The following is a 19,631-nucleotide window of genomic DNA, read 5'->3' as shown; positions in this document are numbered from 1 at the left end:
AGAACGCCAAGTGTTTTAAGTTATCCGTAGCCCTCCACTATGGCGTCCCTCATAGCATTAGTTGCTTTGGGATGTTAAACTCCTTAAACCAAAACCAAACATTTCAATACTAGGCCGACCACTCCAGTTAAGGGGTGAACCCACGGTCACCTTAGAAGCGGAAATAGTGGCCTAATCACCCTCTAAGCAACAAAATAGAGGAAAAGGTGGCGTCCATGAAACTCGGGAGATTCGCAGGGCAATTATTCTTGACACGAACACAATGCATACGGCGCCGTGAAGTTGTTCATCCATGTGTAGCTGTCACAAAAAACGGCCTCTAGTGCGTTAGCGTCTTTGGAAGCCACACCTTTTTGTTATTATCACCTTTTCTGAATAAAAAAATGTTACACTTCGTCAAACAGCAGTCACACAGTAGAGCTTCGCTCCGCTCTTGCAAACCACTTTATTGAGCTCCTGTCAAAATGGTGACGCAGATAGAGTGGCACAAAACACTTCATGATATTACAGCCTCGCGAGCAACAATTAACACGTCCTTCCTCCCGAAATATAGCAATGTTTCTCTTCTAATTACACCATTCACAGCAGATTCACACACCGAACATTTCAAGAACGAACAACAATGTAGCCCTTTCGCAACACTGATATGTCGGAAACAGATTACTCGTCGTCCAAAAAGACAGCCAGACTCGATTTTTAGATACAAATTTGAGTCATGGAGACGACCAATCTCCAATGGATTGACCGTCGCTGTATTGTCCTAAAGGAAGATTAAGTTAGGACTGAGTTGCCTTGGCATGTATGCTTGGAAGTGTTAACGAGCAGAATTGTCAAAGAGAAAAACACCACTGGCGGTTGATAAAAAGAAAAGGGGCGGGGAGAGGGAAGGGAAAGAGATGTAAGCATTGATAACCAGAAGTGTACGACAAATATGCAATATCTATATGCTCTTGGGCACATCATCTGAACTCCATCATCAGGCTATGTTTTAGGCACCAGAGCTCAGCTCAGCCAAAAAAAGAAGCTTGGCAGTAAATAGGATGGAGCTTCTACGGAACAACGCCTAATTAGAATCTACTAGATTTGTCACCAATAACTCGCTCCCTGTCCTTGCCAGTTTATTGTTAATTGTTTCATTAGAGGCACGCGTTAAACAGATGGGATGAGAGGACACATTGATGAAGCATTCTGTAAAGAAAAACCTCAATAGCCATTGCGCGCTAGTCGACGTAATAATGTCGATATGTAACATAACCGCATAAATTTTTAAGCGAGAACAGTAAAATAAACCATGACAGCCGAGGTGTGAGGTCACAACTACGTAGTCAAGGAAGCAAAAAGTTGGTATGTTGAAACACAATGTCCAGGATGAGTGGGACGGAGGTGAACGAGAACAATCTTTAAATCCTGCAAATCTAAGTACAGCAATAATTTTTTTTTTACGTCGCAACCATGTCAACAGGACGTCGATAAGTTTAAAAAGTTTGACATAAAGACTGGATCGTTAAACAGGAGCATTACCAAAACAGAAACGCTGTTTTCTCGAGTTCAAACAGCTCGAATATGTTGCTAAAAATATTATGTTATAAAGAGCGTCCTCTGTCACGTTTACTATAACGTAAATTATTTGAGCAGCTCGAGGAACATTAAAGAGGCAGTGAACGAGTGACAGATATCGCTGAGTTTTCTCAGTGTTAAGCGGCTCCAGGTGAGCAACATATGCTTCTGACGAATTTGCGTTTCGAACAGAGATGTTGAAAACATCGCGTTTTTGAGTGGAGAAACATTAGGCCTTGTTTGGAGGATACAAAAAAACAAAACAAATGGAATATAAATTACAGTTATTGTGACGTAGCCTGGGAGCACACGGCACTCATTCACGTCTTGAAATGATTACGGCCGAACAGGATATTTTTAGGGCGTTAATTGTTTAAAACCATAAAGTGAGGCATTTTTGCAAGGAAATAACAAAAATGTAATATATTGAGCCTTCTTGTTACTCCGAATTCAATGTTAATTCTAGTTGGTCCCGTTTCAGGTCGGATCTCGTTAACTGCGAGGACGTCGCATGTAAATCAAGGAAAAAAGAGTATTTCGATTTTATTTTCCGCCTTAACGTATTACACGCCACATTATTTGAAGCACCGATGCACCTGTAACATCCTACGTACATGGTATCACTAGCACTTGTTTTAATTTTGATTCTCGAAGCCCTGGAGATTTTCATACGCCATTTTCAGACGTTCTTTTCGATGTCTCATGTATTTTTACTTTTTTTCCTAAGAAATGACAACTCATTCCTACCCTCCTAGCATATTTTTTATTTTAACAGTTATCCGAGTTTAGTTTCCCCACAACGAATTGTGGCATAAAGGGAAGGGGACACGTCCAAAGTTCTAAAACTGGCGATGTAAACAAGGCGGACAGCCAAGTGATGCATGCTAACAATGTAGAAATGCTGACGTTGGGAACAGGCGTTTTATAAAATTGTTTAAAAAACTAGAAATGAGTCGTAGTGCAATTGAAGAAATAAATATGGATTCACCTTGCCATTTCCTTCAGACAAATAAACGGTTTGGCATTGTATTTTTCGGACGCTCTCGCAAAGCGAATATTCATCTCTGACGTTTATAAACAACCTCAATCGTCGCCTATCTGAGCAACCACATATGTTGCGCGTCGTTTGCGCAAATGTTTCAAGCATTTCGAGCGATCATTCAGTCCGCAATTCGACCAACGGCGCGAACTGTGTGCTGCCATTGGCACCACTAATGAAGTCGGCGACCTCGAACAAACTCCACACTGATGAACGCCTTAAGCAGAGATATGGGGGCGTCAGGTGCCAATAATAATATCTGGTTTTTTGGGGAAAGGAAGTGGCGCAGTATCTGTCTCATATATCGTTGGACACCTGAACCGCGCCGTAAGAGAAGGAATAGGAGGGATTGAAAGAAGAAAGGAAGAAAGAGGTGCCGTAGTGGAGGGCTACGGAATAATTTCGACTACCTGGGAATCTTCAACGTGCACTGACCTCGCACAGTAGATGGGCGCCTTAGCGTTTTCCCTCCATAAAAACGCAGCCGCCAATAAGTCAGGTGCCTAAGTTTTTAATTTTCGGTACAAGAGGCCTCACTGATAACAGCAGCGACGTCTTAGAAAAAGTATACATAAAGTTTTATCATCGTAATAGATAAATGACGTCCATTGTCTGGCAAAGTAATGCGTCAGTATGCGAGAGCGTCATGACTGTTAATATCTGCTCTTAAAATGTTTCAACGTGAATGATGAGACATTCGGGGTTTCCCTCTCGCCGGTAACGCTTCCACGCCCTCTGCCATGCTATACGGCAGCCAAGCTGGCACTACTTTAATCACACTAAATGTTAAATTTTAACTTCAGCCTAGACCGCACGGTGGCGCAGAGCGCGTGCAGTCCGCGACAGGTACACGAGGCGCCGTCCAGATCGGGGAGACACAACAGTGTGACGATGAACCGGACACCAGAGAGTACGGGAGTGTGCAGTGGGTCTCACAAAGGAAGCATTTTTGTACGAGGGGATACAGCCTAGAAAGAGATAACAGCTAAGTACGTCAATCTCCATTGGTACAGAGTTGTGACGGCTGTTTCGAGCCCATGCTTTTTTTGTTAGTGCTTCTTCTGTTCCAGAAAAAGGACTAACGGTTAAGTCATCAAAAGCAGCAACACACGACCTCTCGAATTACCTGAAGTTTATCAGGCCAGACTCAAGAAAAGCCTGTGTAGATTTTTTGAACAGATATATTTGCGCACAGAAATCAAAATAAGCTTTGCGAATGTACAGCCAGTTTGTACACGTGAAACGAATTTCGGGATTCCGGCGGCCCTACACGCCCGATAAATTTCCGTAACATCAGACTCTGTGGATGGCCCTTGTGTGAATCCCGCATTAGGAGAAACAGCTTTATGATTATATACGCTATACGTGCGCAAAGCTTGGGGCAAAGTTACAAATATTCTCAAGAAAATAAAAAAGAAGTCCGTGAAGACGGGACAAGGCGATGGCAGAGATTTTGTCCTATTCAGGAACTTTTCTGGTCTCCATAGGCTGCTTTTGCTTTTGATCAAATATGGTTATGCGGCCCAATTAATCACCAGCTTTTGCGATCCTCTCATCGAGCCAAGCAAGAGGATTCGGCCAGCCACCTTGAAATGATATTGCATTAATGGCAGTCTTGCACAAGATTTCGTACAAATGTCGTTGCGGATCGGGCCGCCGGTTTACATCGGTCGCGGTAGTGCCAGATCAGTTCGAGTTTTGCAACAGGCTGATGAAAGCGCCGGGAAATATCTGGAACTGATGTAATGTCCTTTTTTTTTATTTAGCCAAAGAAAAAACGATGTTCACTCCGAGCACTGTTTCCGCTGTTCTGTAGATGAAAATGCGTAGAAACAGAAGCAAAGTTCGATGTATTCACAAGAGCCACAAAAGTGTGCATTTGACCGGTTAATAGAGCTGCAGCAGCGAACAAGCAAAGTCACATTTCACACTACGATAGAGCAAATGAGTCAAGTTTACATGTACGATTCAACGATACACTCTGTGTAGATATGATATCTTTGTTGAAATATACAAGATATGTTGAGTTAAACAACGGCCATAAAAATGCTGTACATATCGGCTATGTTACACCAACAAATACGGACGTGTGTTACGCGCCGCTCACAGCAAGTCGACAGCCCGAGCCAACATTCGCTGCGTCCCTGGAACTGTTTATAGGGGAAACAAAGCCACCTTCCAGCCGGCAACTTCTTCGCTCGTGCAACCCATTAACAGCCAATCACCGCAGAGTTTGCATTTGAAGCACAGGAAGTGGTTTCCGTGCCCAACACCAGCCAATTGTGAGCTGCGCTCGAATTTTCGGTGCGCGCTTCGGAGCCCACACAGCAGAATCGCAAAAAAGTTGTTGTTTTTTTAAAATCACAATAGACTGCGTTGCTGCAGTTTGCATTACCCTATTTCGTAGTGCTTTTGATTCCAGGCCAAAATATTTTGATATTTGTATCTTGGGCAAAAATATTAAACAGGCGCAAAAAATTAAACGGTGGCAATTCTACTCAGCTAGCCAATGGCAAGTACCATGTTTTGCAAAAGTAACCGGGCAATGGTGGTCTGTTTCTTAGTCAACTGAAGCACTTATGGCAGCCCTTGAACTCGCAATGTGTGTAAAGGTGAACCCTATAGCTCATGTTTTGACAACTTTCGGTCTTTAGGGATGCCGTAAAGGCTCTGTTATACTGTTAAAGAGCACAAACCTGTTGCTCGGTTGCTTTTGGCAAATGGGGTACCTGCAGTGACTTGTCCCTAATCTAGAAACTATCCCAGATACTATTTTAGTTCAGGTTGAACAGCTGCGGCTTGATAGTGTTTTTTTCCTACAGTTTAGCCACTAAAGATTTGAAGCGCAGTAGGACGAGTTGGCATACGAGTGGACACAGACGCTGCCAGGCAGGGCTACCAAACGAGCACGACTACCTCTGAAGCATGGAGCAAATTTCGTCTCCTAAGGGTCTGTAGCAGGAAATGGGAAACAGACAAAAAAGGCCTAAAGCAAAAACTGAAAAGTAAGCACAAAAAGGCAGAAGTAAATTCAAACGTGAAGATCTCTAGTTCAAACTCTTCAGTGAAGAGCGCCACTTCTGAATTTAGAAATACTCCACTGCTACTGCCGTTTTTGGTTATCCTCTTTGTTTTGTCCTATACATAGTCTGTAGGCCTTTCTAACCGAAAACAAATGACGAGAAATTGCATTTCCTCAGAGGCTGCTAAAACGGTGGAAAAAAATTGAAGGCCTTTAGCAGTGAAGTGTGAAACATTAAAGACCAGCTGGTCGCATGCTTGAGACAGCTCTAGTACGAGGAATCGCCTGTTTAGTACCTTTCAGGATGAAACGCTAACACCACTTCAAAGCAAGAAAACTTACAGGATGATTACTATTGCTTAACGCGAGATTCAGTGACCGCTCTTTGCGGTGATGAATGTAAAGAGACCTTTAACATAGCACGTACCGCTACCGCCTACCGCGGTTCGCCACTACGCATGCTCAGATCGCCCTTGACGACGCCTGATGGCGCCACCTTCCCGTCAGCAGCGCGCCCGTCTGCTGCGCCAGGGCGGGGCACTGTACGCCGCAAGTGGTAGCCGCTATGCTAAATGTGTATAATATTGTTCATTCATTTAATTAGCTATTAAAGTCAGGGTTCCTGAGGTTCTTATTAAGTTTTTAATGGCGTCGCACGGGTAAAGAACTCGCCGACTGCACACCTCATTGAACCAGGACGGCGCAACATTACCTTCAGAAACACTTGGCAAAACCTTCCTCTGCTGTAGCAAACCTTGATTCTGAAAATGATATAACAGTGACACCCTGTATGGCCATTTTTATACACCATTCTTGTTCTAGACGCCCTCTCTTTAAGCGGCACTCGATAAGATGTTCTAGAAGGAGCTTTTCACTTCATCTGCAATGTCTGCACTGACTCCCTTCAGCAACATTGGGCTTGTCCATTCGTAGATCCTTAAGCGCGTGTAAAACGACTCTCAAGCGATTTTGATTAAAAGAGCTGAATTTTCCGTATTCTTCACTTGTCCCAAAGATCGGCAGTTACGCCGTGAAAACGCAGCCTAAAATTAGAACTATACATGAAATCCACGCTGCCGTCAATAAAGCGATGATATGCACGATGCGCATTGGTGACGAGTACAACTCGTCACTTCTGTCTTCTTTACCTCGGTTCTCCTTAAACATTTTGTGTTGCAGCAGACAATTTAATGTAGAATCATTCATGTCAGGAAGTGCGGTACAGTGTACACGCCATATTTTCGATCCATTTTTTTCCGTAAATAAAACTCGTTCGGGCTACTTTTAATATTTCTTCTGCGCCTCTACCCACAAGGCCCCAACTATATGCGTAATCTTGAATAAACAGCGCGAACAAAGACGAGCACAAAAGACAAGAAAGCGAACGACACGGCGCTGTCGTTCGCTTTCTTGTCTTTTGTGCTCGTCTTTGTTCGCGCTGTTTATTCAAGATGCTTAACCAACTAGCCCGCCAAAACGTGTTAACGTAATCTTGAATGGTACCCCCACGTAACAGTAACGCTACAAGGAAACAAAAGATACCTTAACAATTAAGGAGTAATCTTTCTGCCAAATTTTGAGCATCCATTTGTTTTCAAAGTGCGTCTTTACTGCGTCTTTACTTAGAAATGTTTTAGAACCAACACATCATCCGTCTAAAATCCCTGCAGTTTCCCCTTTGCCTTTTATTAAAGTCCCTAGAAAACCAGCTACGAAGTCAATATTGTTCAGTTTTCTTCAGCAGCCTGGCCTTTCTATTTCGGCGCACCTTGAACAAGACTGAAGCCTTTCGGCATAAGTTTACTGATAATGACACGTTGAGCTCTCGGCTTTGTAGCCCGTTTCATAATCAACCATCCCCGCTTCCCCGTTGAGTGCGCCCTCTGTTTCAGCAACAGCCCAGAACCATTCACGGCGGGTAGAGGTCTCTGCCTTCGCGTCCTCTGTACACCGGTTCCCCCTGCTTCAGACCCTGCAGGGACGTGTCCATCCGGGGCGTTTGGGGGAGAAGTGGCCGTGGCCCCGCTCCGACTTCGCGGGACACGTCACGAGACGGTGCAGTCGTCGACGCCGTGCTCTTTCAGCTTGGACGCCTTCTTGCTCGTCCGGCGAATCAGCGAGCGACTTCGAGGCTTGGCTTTGGCTGCGGCTTGTACCTCCGCTGCCCTGTCGGGGACGGCAGAGGAGGGCGATGCCTGAAACGCAAACAGAAGTAAAAAAAAAATTGGCAGTGGCTTAACTTGGCTAACCCTGGAATTCAGCGAAAAGCGTCTGAGGCTCGTCCATGCAGTTCCGCTATACGCTCGCGACAGCCGTTCTATATATACACCCACACGACCACGTGGCTATGGCGTGGTGTCACATGTTCTTACGACACCCCCATTGAATGTCATCATGTGGCTTCATACCACCACATGGTAAGCGTGGTAACGCACCAACTGGTTACGTCGACAGTGACGCGGGACGACTGCGACCCGAAAGTCGGGGTCGGACATCCAACAGCTATCGCTGTAAAACGCAGTAGGTGGGAAGAAGAATCGGTTAAGGAGACGAGATTTGGGAATTTTCTGAGATAAAGGGCGGCATGACCTGGCACAGGACAGGGGTAAATAAATATAATCTCGAAGTGCCTTTGTAGTGCAATAGACGCAACTGTGATGATGATGGTGATGGCGATGAATACGTCTGTAAACAAGGCCCGGTCAAGGTGACCCACCTGTAGTGACGACGAGAACGAAGACATTCCCCGAGCCCTGGGGCCCGTGACACGGGCGCTGCACCTTCGCTGGAGGCCGCCAGAGGCGGCCCCTTGCGGCAGGTGGTGGTGTTGAGAGGAGACCTCCGAGGCCTGCTGTGGGATGCGCGCCAGCTGGAGGTACCCGCGGAAGAGCTCGCGGATGTGCAGGTTCTCCTTGGCCGAGCACTCGACGAACTTGGCCCGCAGCCGGGGAAGGTCGCAGAAGAGCCACTCTGCAACGTCTTCCTTGCTCACCTGTCGACGGTCCGCAGGGAGGTCGATCTTGTTACCGGCCACCACGATGGGAACCTCCTGAAACACGTGACCAGCGAAACAGGGGTGACAGCACTGACGTCATTCTGGCCACCATGCTACACTCCTATTTGAGGAACTTATCGACACGTGGTAAAAGCCACGTACAGGGTCCCTCACCTAAGGCATTACACAAATTTTGCAAATAGGCTTTTTGAGTTAGAAAAGCGCCTTTTCCACATGACACTGTTACCGGTTTAGTACGTCACAATACTGCTAAGACTTCCTAACTAGCAGGCTGGTTAACTTGTAATGAATAGTTGGCATTATAAGTATTCTAGTTAGCCATATTGATTATTGAGAGGCGTGTAGTCCACCGTAAGTAATATATATTAGAGTTTTTAGAATGCTGTTACCCTTGCCACTGCAGCGCAACAAATTTCGCTACAAGAACCCTGCAGGCATATATATATATATATATATATATATATATATATATATATATATATATATATATATATATATATATATATATATATATATATATATATATATATATATATATATATATATATATATATACACATCGACAGTAGTGAAGAATTAGACGAAAAGTCCCGCGGTCAGGCATAGAAGTACAAAAAACAATTATCGTCCGTGACCAAGTAAAAGAGTGCCCGCCCGATCGACAACCGAGACCATGAACTGCATGTCAGGAAGCATGCCACTAACCTAAACACGCTCATTACGTCACAAAATTACCGTTCAATTATCACCTACTAGTCTTCTGCGCCTCATTGTGATTAAAAGGAAAGCCTACGGGTTCCGAAGCGCCTTCATGTTTACTTGGTGTGCGAGAAGATTTTATTTTTCATACAAATACACAGAGAGAGCTGGTGCAAAGCATTCTATGTCTAGACGTCTTTGTGACTAGTTATAGCTAGCACTGCAGCTAATGGCAGCTCAAGTAGGAAGCGTCGTCCTTACTGTGTGTCTGTTTAAGAACGCAATCGGAGCTGAAATGCTCGTCGCAATCAAACATGTATACTCGACAGACATTTGGCCTTTCCGCCTAGTCTTGGCTACTTCTTCAATCTCTCCTTTCGTGCACTCAGTTCTGCTCCACTCGTCTTGAAACTGCCCAGAGAAGACCTAGCCATTCCTCGAACAATGGCACTGCCGAGACTCCTTCAGCTGCTCTGACTGACAAAGAAACCCTCCCGTCGAAGTCTCAGTCGTTGCTTCAAAGCCGCGCTTGGTATAATCGTCGCCGAACCATCCGGCTGCCAAGCAGCCATGCGTCTCGCACAAACTAGCACGACATATAGAGCGAATACATTTCTACTGGGCGAGTGTCCTCCAATCGATATGCTGATTTGCGTTATAGCCAACCCTTCCTCCCAGCCTTTCACACCCGGGCTTTGAAAATCCTCCTGAACTCACGGGGCCTTCCTCTTCGGAGTGATGGGATTTCGCGTCTGAAGGGAAATGGAGAGGAGGACCGAGAGAGCGCAGTGCTGGGCCCCTTACTGTCTCTCCGCGGGCTCCAGGATCGTTCGAGACGAAAGTTTGAACTCGGACTCGTCCTCGATTCTGGACGCGGCTTCACAATGAGTGGTTGCGCTCGGAGAAGACGGAACAGCAATTACTGTCGAATTTACGTTCTGTGTGTTGTATAGGCGCGTATTTTTTTTCTCTCTCTCTCTCTCTCTATTTTCGACGAGGAGGAGAAGTTCGTGCTAAAAGTTCGTCCCCGCGTCAGCGGGACAGATTAGTGTGGTCGGGCGAAGTTCATCTCGGGGTCCGTGGACAGGGCGAGGGAGGCAGAAGAGGGGGAGAAAGGTGACACGCATGTGTTGTTCGCGATGAGGGCTAATACGACAGCTGGGAATTGGGGAATCAGCGCTCCCGGCGTCTGCACACGGCCTTTCGTCGAACTTTCTCCTTGTTGACCGAACGTCAAGCTTGAAAGCGACCAAACTCATTACGATGTGTGTCCCTCACTCTCCCTCTCTGGTTCGCGGCCGAGACGACAGCGTCATTGGGCGACCAAAAAATTATACAGGCCACAAAATAAGCCTGTATGTGTTTCGATATGAGCCTAGTGGTAGAGATTTTAAGCCATGTGGAGCGAATTTGTTTTCCGTTCTTCACGATAGCTCTTCTCTCCATGGTGAAAAGTACTGGTTTAAACATCTCACTACGTCTAATTTGCTGGGGTGAAGGAAACTGTGGCAATAAGGTCGTAGGCCAAGGCAGAATCTTTGGTTGCTGTTCTTTTTTTCCTTTCTTTCCCCTTTGTTCCCCTACCCGCGTGTAGAGTAGCCTTCTAGGCATCGCCTGGTAAACCTCCTTGCCATTCCGTCCTTCTGTTTCTCTCTCTTCGGTGGACCTTGTTCCCTATGCGATGAAAGAGGAAGTCCTCAGAGGAGCTTTCTTTTTGTCTCCTCGGTACCAGACCGGAAACAGTGCTGATATGTACTGGAACAAGAAATCACCTGTGACACGCAAGTGGCCGCATTTCAAAGATTTATATCCCCGCCCCGGGTGTCCAGTCTGCAAGAACAGAGACTGTGAGGCGGATATCCACCACCTGTTGTGGGACTGCCCGGCGCTGAAGCCGACGAGAATTCGGCACCTGGCGTCAGTGGAACTCTCGCCGGACAATCCGGATTTATATATTGCATGGACACAAGGTCCATATCATCGTTCACTTCTTGATTTCATCAGATCAGCTCAACTTTTTAGATTTATTTAAGCATCTTACTCATCTCTCACTTCATAGTTTTTATGCCCTGAGGCAATAAACATAGCTTAAAAAAATAACCTAATTTAATGACGAAGGGCGAAAAGGAATGGGACGGAAATGGAACGGTCATGCTTTTCCGGCCCTGCGCTGCTTTATATTTAAGAGCGTACGTTGTTGGGCTAGTCGGTCAATCATGGTAAATACAAGGGGTAAAACTACCGGTAAAACTACATGGTACATGGTAAAACTACATGGTAAAATACATGGTAAAACTACCGGCACGCCGTAGCGTTTCGCCAGGTGCCGGTAGTTTTCGTGCCGGTAGTTTTTACCGCCCCATGCAAGTTGGCCTCATTGTGCCCTCAGGTCATGTCCGGAGGGAAGAGGAAAGCGGACTGCGAGAAGCGTCATGCCACTCGTTTTGTCAGGTGCCAGACGGGTGTCGTATACCAGTTTCCCCTCACCTGTGGCAGGGTATACATCGGTCAGACAGGCCGATGTCTGAATGAGCGCTTAAGAGAACACCAGCGTTCCATGAAATCAGGGGCAGGGTCGAATTTACCCCTGCATTGTGGCGCATGCCCGGATGCTACGCGCAATAACCCTTGCCTGCCTTTGCTGACAGATACAAAAGTTTTGAGGAGGAGCCGTGACCAGGTGGCGCGTGAGTTGGCGGAGGCATTTTGTATCAAACAGAAGGATAAAGATTGCGTAAGGGACCCTTCTTTCAAACTGTATCAGAATGAAGACAAGTTTTTGGTTTCCACATGTGTGTGCTGTGACAGTTTGAAACTATTAAAGGAGTGTCGTGCTGTCAATAAAGTTGGTCGCGAGTCTGCGCCTGTTGTGTTATCTTCTTGTCCTTGTCTTTTTGTGCGCAGTACCCCCCCCCCCCCCCTTGTATTTACCACGCTGCTTTATATGTTAGCTCACGTAAGTGCATGCTGGGTACGCGATGTGTGTGCGTGTACCTGGAAGTCTGGCTTGTGCTCTCTGACCTCCTGGAAGCACTGCTTGACCAGCTCGAAGGAGGCGAGTGAGTCGACGCTGTACACGAGCAGGAAGGCGTGCCCGTTTGCGATGGACAGCCGCCTCATGGCAGGGAACTGATGGTCGCCCGCTGTGTCCAGGATATCCACCTGCCAATGCGGTCAACAACAACAAAAATAAGATTTGAATGCGCTCTGTTCCGAATTCCCGGAGCTATACATCTTGCAAGCTGCCAGTCAGCAAGGCAAAAGAGGCAGCAATCGTTAGATATGACGAGATACAGCTGAAAACGAAACGAAACTTTCGTTTGCTTTTTTTTCTGTCGCAGCTTGCGACGAAGCGAAAGGAAGTAGATGGCAAACACCAGGCGCTAGCGGTGGGTTCCGAACCCAAGATCGGAGCAAGTCGCAATAATGCATGCAGTCGGAGTGGACTTCTATATGCAGGTCTGTGTTACGATAAGGCTTAAAGCCAAGGCAGTCCTATAGCTGAGCTTAGCTGCAGTACAGCCCCTCCCCCACATTACACCCTCCACTCCAACCATTTATCTCCTGTAGAACGAGTCGCTAAGCCAGTCAGACGCATTCCAATTTGCACTGCTGAGCTGCTGGAACGTTATTGACCGCAAAGTGTCCAACTGATGTGAGTGGCTTCACGCAACTATTCCGAATTAGCTCTGTTGCTCGATTAAGTGCGCGTTGAGTTTAATTCAGTGCATTACCTGGCGCTTGCTTGATAGTAGAAATGTTCATCAGGACAGCATTGCATTTATGTTATGTTTTAGTCCCTTCAATCTTTGGCATTTGGATTAAGAGGCCTTGCGCCGCGAGTATTTGCTCGATCTGTTAGTCGTACCGCGTATACGCATGGTGTAAAGACGAAGAAAAAGCAGTTTTCTCATATTCATTTAGTTATGAACAGCTCGTTCGAACGGCAGAGTGCCATACACGTGCCCTACAAAAACAAGATAAACACGGCCTCTTATGCTATTCCACCTTTGCAAATAAGGTAACCCAAGTCAGACTCACTTGCAAGGGGTGTTATTACACAAATAGTGAGGCTAATACCATCGCTGCGTCCGCAACCATACGCCGGATACCAACCGGCAAAAAATGGGTACAAGTGTCCTTTAGCCTCGCACCCGGCTTCCTCAGGGATGTGCGCTTGAAGGAGGCTCCTCAAACCCCGCTGCGCCATTTCGGGAACGAACCCAATTTCTAACACCTTAGCCTACAACGATGTTTCCTGTTTCACGCCACCAGTAACTTTATTCATATCTTGCTCGTATCTACTGCTGATGTGTAAATGTCCCTTTCACTGTCTCGGCAGCGCTGACGATCAGGAAGGCTCACCATGTCCACTTTTATATCTAGATGTATAGCCCAAGAGTCTGTCTGAACATGTTTAATGATTTCCGCTATCTTCGTTCAGGAGACCTAGAACATCATCCCCTACTCATGTTTACTTATATATTGACTCTTTAAATGCAAATTTTTCATTCCTCAAAATGAATCAAGAACACCCATCTGAGTGGAGCTACGACTACAAAGAAAATCTATACAGCGCTTTGAGTCTACGAAAAGTTCGTATTCTTAGCTTTTACTAGTGTCCATTTTTAAACTGCCTTTTATCTGGCATCACTAGGTAGTAAAACTAACATTTTAGGCTATCTGCACCACTGATAACTTCTCACGTTTGCATAAAATTCTGCAGAAAACATTTTTATACCCTGTGCTTGGCGCATGATGGTCTAGCTGACTATGTGCCATTAAAATCAACCCAAACACAACAACATAAGTTCGTGCTCATCCGGCACTTGAACCACGCTGGGACCATTGTCCCAGCGTGATCGCTGTCCCAAGACTGCTAACCAGCACGGTGAGGCTCAATAGATCAACAACTGAATGCGAGAACGGCGTGGTTCTAGTGAGTTGCGGGAAGCCCTAAAGCTCACCAGGCGAGTGGTTACACTCAAGCGGATGCTAATGAGTAGTAATTACTCTCTTCAGTGACATTTCTATAATGATGACAAGTGACTTGCGACCCCCTATGAGCAGAACATGCGAGTGGTGCCGAGGGGGGCCATGCACCTTGAGCGTCATGGACTCCAGGTCGAACTCCTTGCAGAAGAGGTCCTCGACCGTTGGCTTGTATTTGTCCGAGTACGTGTTGAACAGGAAGCGCTTGACGATGGAGCTCTTGCCCACGCCCCCTCCGCCCAGCGTCACCAACCGGATGCGGTACTCGCTATCCTCGGTCATCGCCAGCTCCGCCCCCTGGCGGCAGACGCTGCCGCTCGGCCCGCCCGCTGCGGTTCACCTGCGCAAACAGGGAGGACATGCATTCGAAAATAGCCCTCCAGTATTGATCGCGTTTGTATTGGAGCTGGATGCGCCAGCTGTATACAATGCCAGCAGCGGCGGACAGCCTATCTAAATCGATACTGGTTAGATTTATGAGCGTACCTTGAGATTGTTCTCTTGTACCTCAAGCGTCTGTATTCACGCTGGCAATAGCGTTAGTCTGGATGTAAACGATACGTAGGGACACTGTGTCTAACATTTAATTCCACTTGAGAGTCCAATGGAGAATTGGCCAAGACTCGAACACTGACGACCTAAATTTCTTTCAGTGATTTTTTTGCGATGTACCTCAGATTTTTTGTTCTCCACGGTAAGTCTACGAAAAAAATTAAGCTTTCGTAATGATTTGCCTCTTCAGGTGTTCTCTAATTCGTTTAGCCGACCATGTACGGAATTCCACCTTAATTATGTTTGCCATTCGTTGTTTGTTCTGTAGTTCTTGAAAAATGGAAGAGTTCAGGGCAAATTGAAGCTGTTTGTGTTATTTAGTTTTCATAATCACTGCAAGCCCAGCAGGCCTTTTTAGACGGGTGTGGCGCAATATACGCAAGAAACACAGCCCACTAATAAAGGACTGATTTCAGGTTTGTAGCCAAAGGCGCCAGCTAAAACGACGTAATACGAACAGAAAGTGAAAAAAAAATGAAACAGCAATAGCCATGTCGTTGTTCGTAGAGCTCGGCAAATTTGTATATTGGGCTGTTTTCTGTCATGAGCAATACACTCTGCCCTTCGAACTGTTACCGGCAGTCCTTGTACGAATACGCGCGGGGCTGAGTCTAAACAATGAGGGTTATACAGGTTGAACTGAGAGGTCAGGTGTACTGCAAAAAAAAAAGTAGGCAAGTATTGAAACGAGCTAATTGGTGGAGTGTCGCAGCTGTTGTGTGTCGCAGCGAAGAACTCCTATACTTGACCAGTGCCGCAGCGCCGTGTTCTTAAAAAAACTCCACTAACCGCTTGAACAGAAGTCTCGGCTCATCTTAGTCGGCCTCAGTGCGATTGATGCGCAAGAGACCCTTGACAACAACGTATAATATTACAGGCCATACAGGAAGGAAACTTAGCAAAGGCCTCAACTGTCCGAGCAGCAAGCACGCTAGAAGTCACGGACTTTTATCGCAAAGAGGCAATGGGATTCTTTCCCACAACAATGGCGAGGTCATGGTAACGGTAGTTGCAGCAAGTATAGCTGCTTGGCTGACCAAGGAGGGAAAGGTTTTCCCAAATAGTGCCTGCCGCCTCTTACTTGCTATAGCAACCTAGACTCTAGTCGCTCACGGTTTCCTGGTTGGTGGAAAACTGCCATGATGGAGCCCTCACTTCATGATTCAAAAAAGGGTGACGCAAGGGCCGCTTCTAAATTGTTCACTTTCATCGCTTTGTAGGCGAAGCCAAGACTGAGTGGATAAAGATTGCAGCAACATCTGGCGTCGAGAAAACATGGCGCACAGACGGAGATATCTCGGATTGCCGTTGCGTGCTGGAGTTCTGCATACCGCCGGCCCAACCAGAGAGAGCATGCGCCTTGCCGATCGAGACATGCCGATTCATCCTACGGCGTCCACGCGGCTCGACGCATTCTGACCTGACGTTCATTCACCCTTATTCACTAGCGTTCACAAGAGCACGACTGACATATCTCAAGCCGACACATAGAATTAATCACCTTATGTCGGCTTCATGCAGGTCTTTAATAAGAACCCATAGTACTGCCGAGGTTTCCTAGGCGCTGGCGAGAATACAATGCGACTACGGCTTTTGTATTGATTTCCTCGCCCCAAACAAACCCGAGTTTATGACCACTATGTTTGCTTATCCTGACCAGTTCGAGCTTTATTTCTTTCTGTCCCATTTTAGAACACGCACAACCTTTATTATCTGCGGCGACTTCCTTATTCTTACAAAGATAAGAATGGGCTGAGTCTTCTTTCTCTTCCTCGTTTGTAGTGATCAGTACTACTATGACTGTGTCTAAAGCTTTGTCCCATCATTCTGAAGCGGCCAGCCCCCATGAGCGGTAGGTTTAAATATGGCTGTTCCATGGCTTTTGATACCACTCTCGAGCCACATCAGAAGAAAAAGCTCTCAGGACGGTTACCACCGTGTAACCCGAGATTTGTAAGCCGCTGTTTAGGTATTTTCATTTCGTGCGATACTGAGGCATATCCGTATGATCACGGACAACACATTTTAGTATACAGCATACTCGTCCTTCGAATACGACTCCTCTCCAGACTGTCGTTGCCGGCGCGCGGCGCCGCCACTGCTGAGTCGGTCCTCGGGTGGCGCCTTTTGCAACGCTACCTTAGACTTAGCGTGTCATATTCCTCCGCTCTCTCCATTCTCTTCCCACCTTCTACAGTAACCACCATCCGGATTCTTCCCCTGGCAACCACCGTGCGCATGCGCAATCTTTGTTCTCGCCATATCCGCCTCTTTCCAGAGTAACAACCCTACGGATGGTTCCCGTGGCAACCACATTGTGGTTGCGCACTCCTCTGCTCTCTCCATACTCTCATTACACGGTGACCTTCTTACTCCTCCTTCTGTGGTAACCACCTTCCGGTTTGCGCATTCCTCCGCCTTCACCATACGCTCTTCATATCACGTTGACCTCCTTAGGTTTGGTGCGAAAGCGCTTCTTAACACGGTTCCAACCTCTTGTGCGCAACTTGACCTTGAGTGTGACTTTGGACAACCTTGAGAAATAAAATAAATATTGCCGCGCCTAGGCTTCGACCACGCGGTGGCGCGAACAGATAGCTTCACTGGCCTCAGCACGAGTGCTGTTTCCTATCGCCGCTGCACGAGGACGCTATACTATTGTCGCAGCCGATCATGCCTCGTGTTAAACTAAACACAAGCTAAATACGGCGCAAAACCATGAGCCTGCCAGGCAAAACAGATTTCTTGCGCATTGCTTCTCGATTTAACGCAGTTCAAATCCTGTCATCTTTATCCTTTTTTCATTCTTCTTGCCGTAAAAATAATTTTTCTTTCCACTCTGAAAACCAGCGCAACCAGCTATCGGTTTCGTTCGATGGATGGATGGATGGATGGATGGATGGATGGATGGATGGATGGATGGATGGATGGATGGATGGATGGATGGATGGATGGATGGATGGATGGATGGATGGATGGATGGATGGATGGATGGATGGATGGATGGATGGATGGATGGATGGATGGATGGATGGATGGATGGATGGATGGATGGATGGATGGATGGATGGATGGATGGATGGATGGATGGATGGATGGATGGATGGATGGATGGATGGATGGATGGATGGATGGATGGATGGATGGATGGATGGATGGATGGATGGATGGATGGATGGATGGATGGATGGATGGATGGATGGATGGATGGATGGATGGATGGATGGATGGATGGATGGATGGATGGATGGATGGATGGATGGATGGATGGATGGATGGATGGATGGATGGATGGATGGATGGATGGATGGATGGATGGATGGATGGATGGATGGATGGATGGATGGATGGATGGATGGATGGATGGATGGATGGATGGATGGATGGATGGATGGATGGATGGATGGATGGATGGATGGATGGATGGATGGATGGATGGATGGATGGATGGATGGATGGATGGATGGATGGATGGATGGATGGATGGATGGATGGATGGATGGATGGATGGATGGATGGATGGATGGATGGATGGATGGATGGATGGATGGATGGATGGATGGATGGATGGATGGATGGATGGATGGATGGATGGATGGATGGATGGATGGATGGATGGATGGATGGATGGATGGATGGATGGATGGATGGATGGATGGATGGATGGATGGATGGATGGATGGATGGATGGATGGATGGATGGATGGATGGATGGATGGATGGATGGATGGATGGATGGATGGATGGATGGATGGATGGATGGATGGATGGATGGATGGATGGATGGATGGATGGATGGATGGATCATCCCCTCTGAAATGGGGTGATGGTGGTTGCCACCATGCTCAGCTTTTTTTTCCTTTATTTTTGTTAAACTTTGTTGCAAGTTAAAGTTCGCCATTTTCTTTAAATACGCCTTCCTACACTTTTAACCTCATGTCACCTCTCAGCTTCTGAGCCACCAATCTTCCAATCGCTTTTTGCTCATTTTCTCTGCATATTTATTTACATGTCTATTGTTATATCTAAACCGTAGGGTCTCAGGAAGAGTGACTGTGCTTGCATCGACATCGGGATAGATACCATCACATTTTGGTGGGAGGTGCTCTACTCTTCCTACAGATTTACCGCACACAGCACATGTTCCACAGTTCCCGCCCTCTAGCGGCCGCAGCGCGTGGTGGCTGCGTATTTACGGAGGAAGAGGATGAGGAGGCGGCGTGAGCGGCTATCTTCGGACTCATTAGTAACCGGACCCATGGCTGTTCATTTTCCGGAGGAAATTGCGCCATCTGGCGTCGCCTGCCAGAGGAGGGGCGAACCATCGGCCCCCTGCCGCTGCCCGGGCGACATCGCCGCGTCGGCAGGCGAGGCACGCGTTTACAATAAGGCGCTTTCCGAACAGCCGCCGCTGAGAGAACAACGTCGCTACAAAGTGCACTGGGCCGCATCAAGGACCTCCCCGACATAAATGGGCGACATTCGTCGAAGAGGCTCTTCAGCTGCGACGTATACCGTGTTCTTGATCGTGGAGAACGGAATTCGAAGAGAGCTCTTTGGTTGCCCCGGTCGTTCTACTTCTGTCCGCTCCAAACGGCGCATTCTAACCGTACAGTTTGGAAATCGACTTGAACCTGAGCTGTCCGTGCAATTTTCCTTCCTATGTTTTCTCATTCCATGATGAAAACAAAAGACAAAATGTAACATGAACTGAGGAACTTACAATACTCTCTTCTTGTCGCGCGTCGAATGTT

General features: G+C 46.9%; 1 protein-coding gene across 1 annotated transcript in view; it reads right to left on the bottom strand.

Moving 5' to 3' along the window:
- Positions 1-7,108: 7,108 nt before the first annotated feature.
- LOC144100168 (GTP-binding protein Di-Ras2) overlaps positions 7,109-19,631 on the bottom strand; it is a 141,625-nt gene continuing 129,102 nt past the window's right edge. The window contains exons 3-6 of the mRNA XM_077633191.1: positions 14,437-14,665; positions 12,328-12,495; positions 8,335-8,667; positions 7,109-7,813 (exon numbers count right to left, since the gene is read on the bottom strand). Coding sequence (XP_077489317.1) covers positions 7,664-7,813; positions 8,335-8,667; positions 12,328-12,495; positions 14,437-14,607 — 822 coding nt within the window. The 5' untranslated portion in view covers positions 14,608-14,665 and the 3' untranslated portion in view covers positions 7,109-7,663. The remainder of the gene's footprint in view (positions 7,814-8,334; positions 8,668-12,327; positions 12,496-14,436; positions 14,666-19,631) is intronic.

Source organism: Amblyomma americanum, chromosome 8 (genome assembly GCF_052857255.1).
Source record: "Amblyomma americanum isolate KBUSLIRL-KWMA chromosome 8, ASM5285725v1, whole genome shotgun sequence".
Taxonomy (NCBI): domain Eukaryota; kingdom Metazoa; phylum Arthropoda; class Arachnida; order Ixodida; family Ixodidae; genus Amblyomma; species Amblyomma americanum.
Note: the sequence above shows the minus strand (reverse complement) of the source record. Positions and strands in the feature narration are given on the sequence as shown.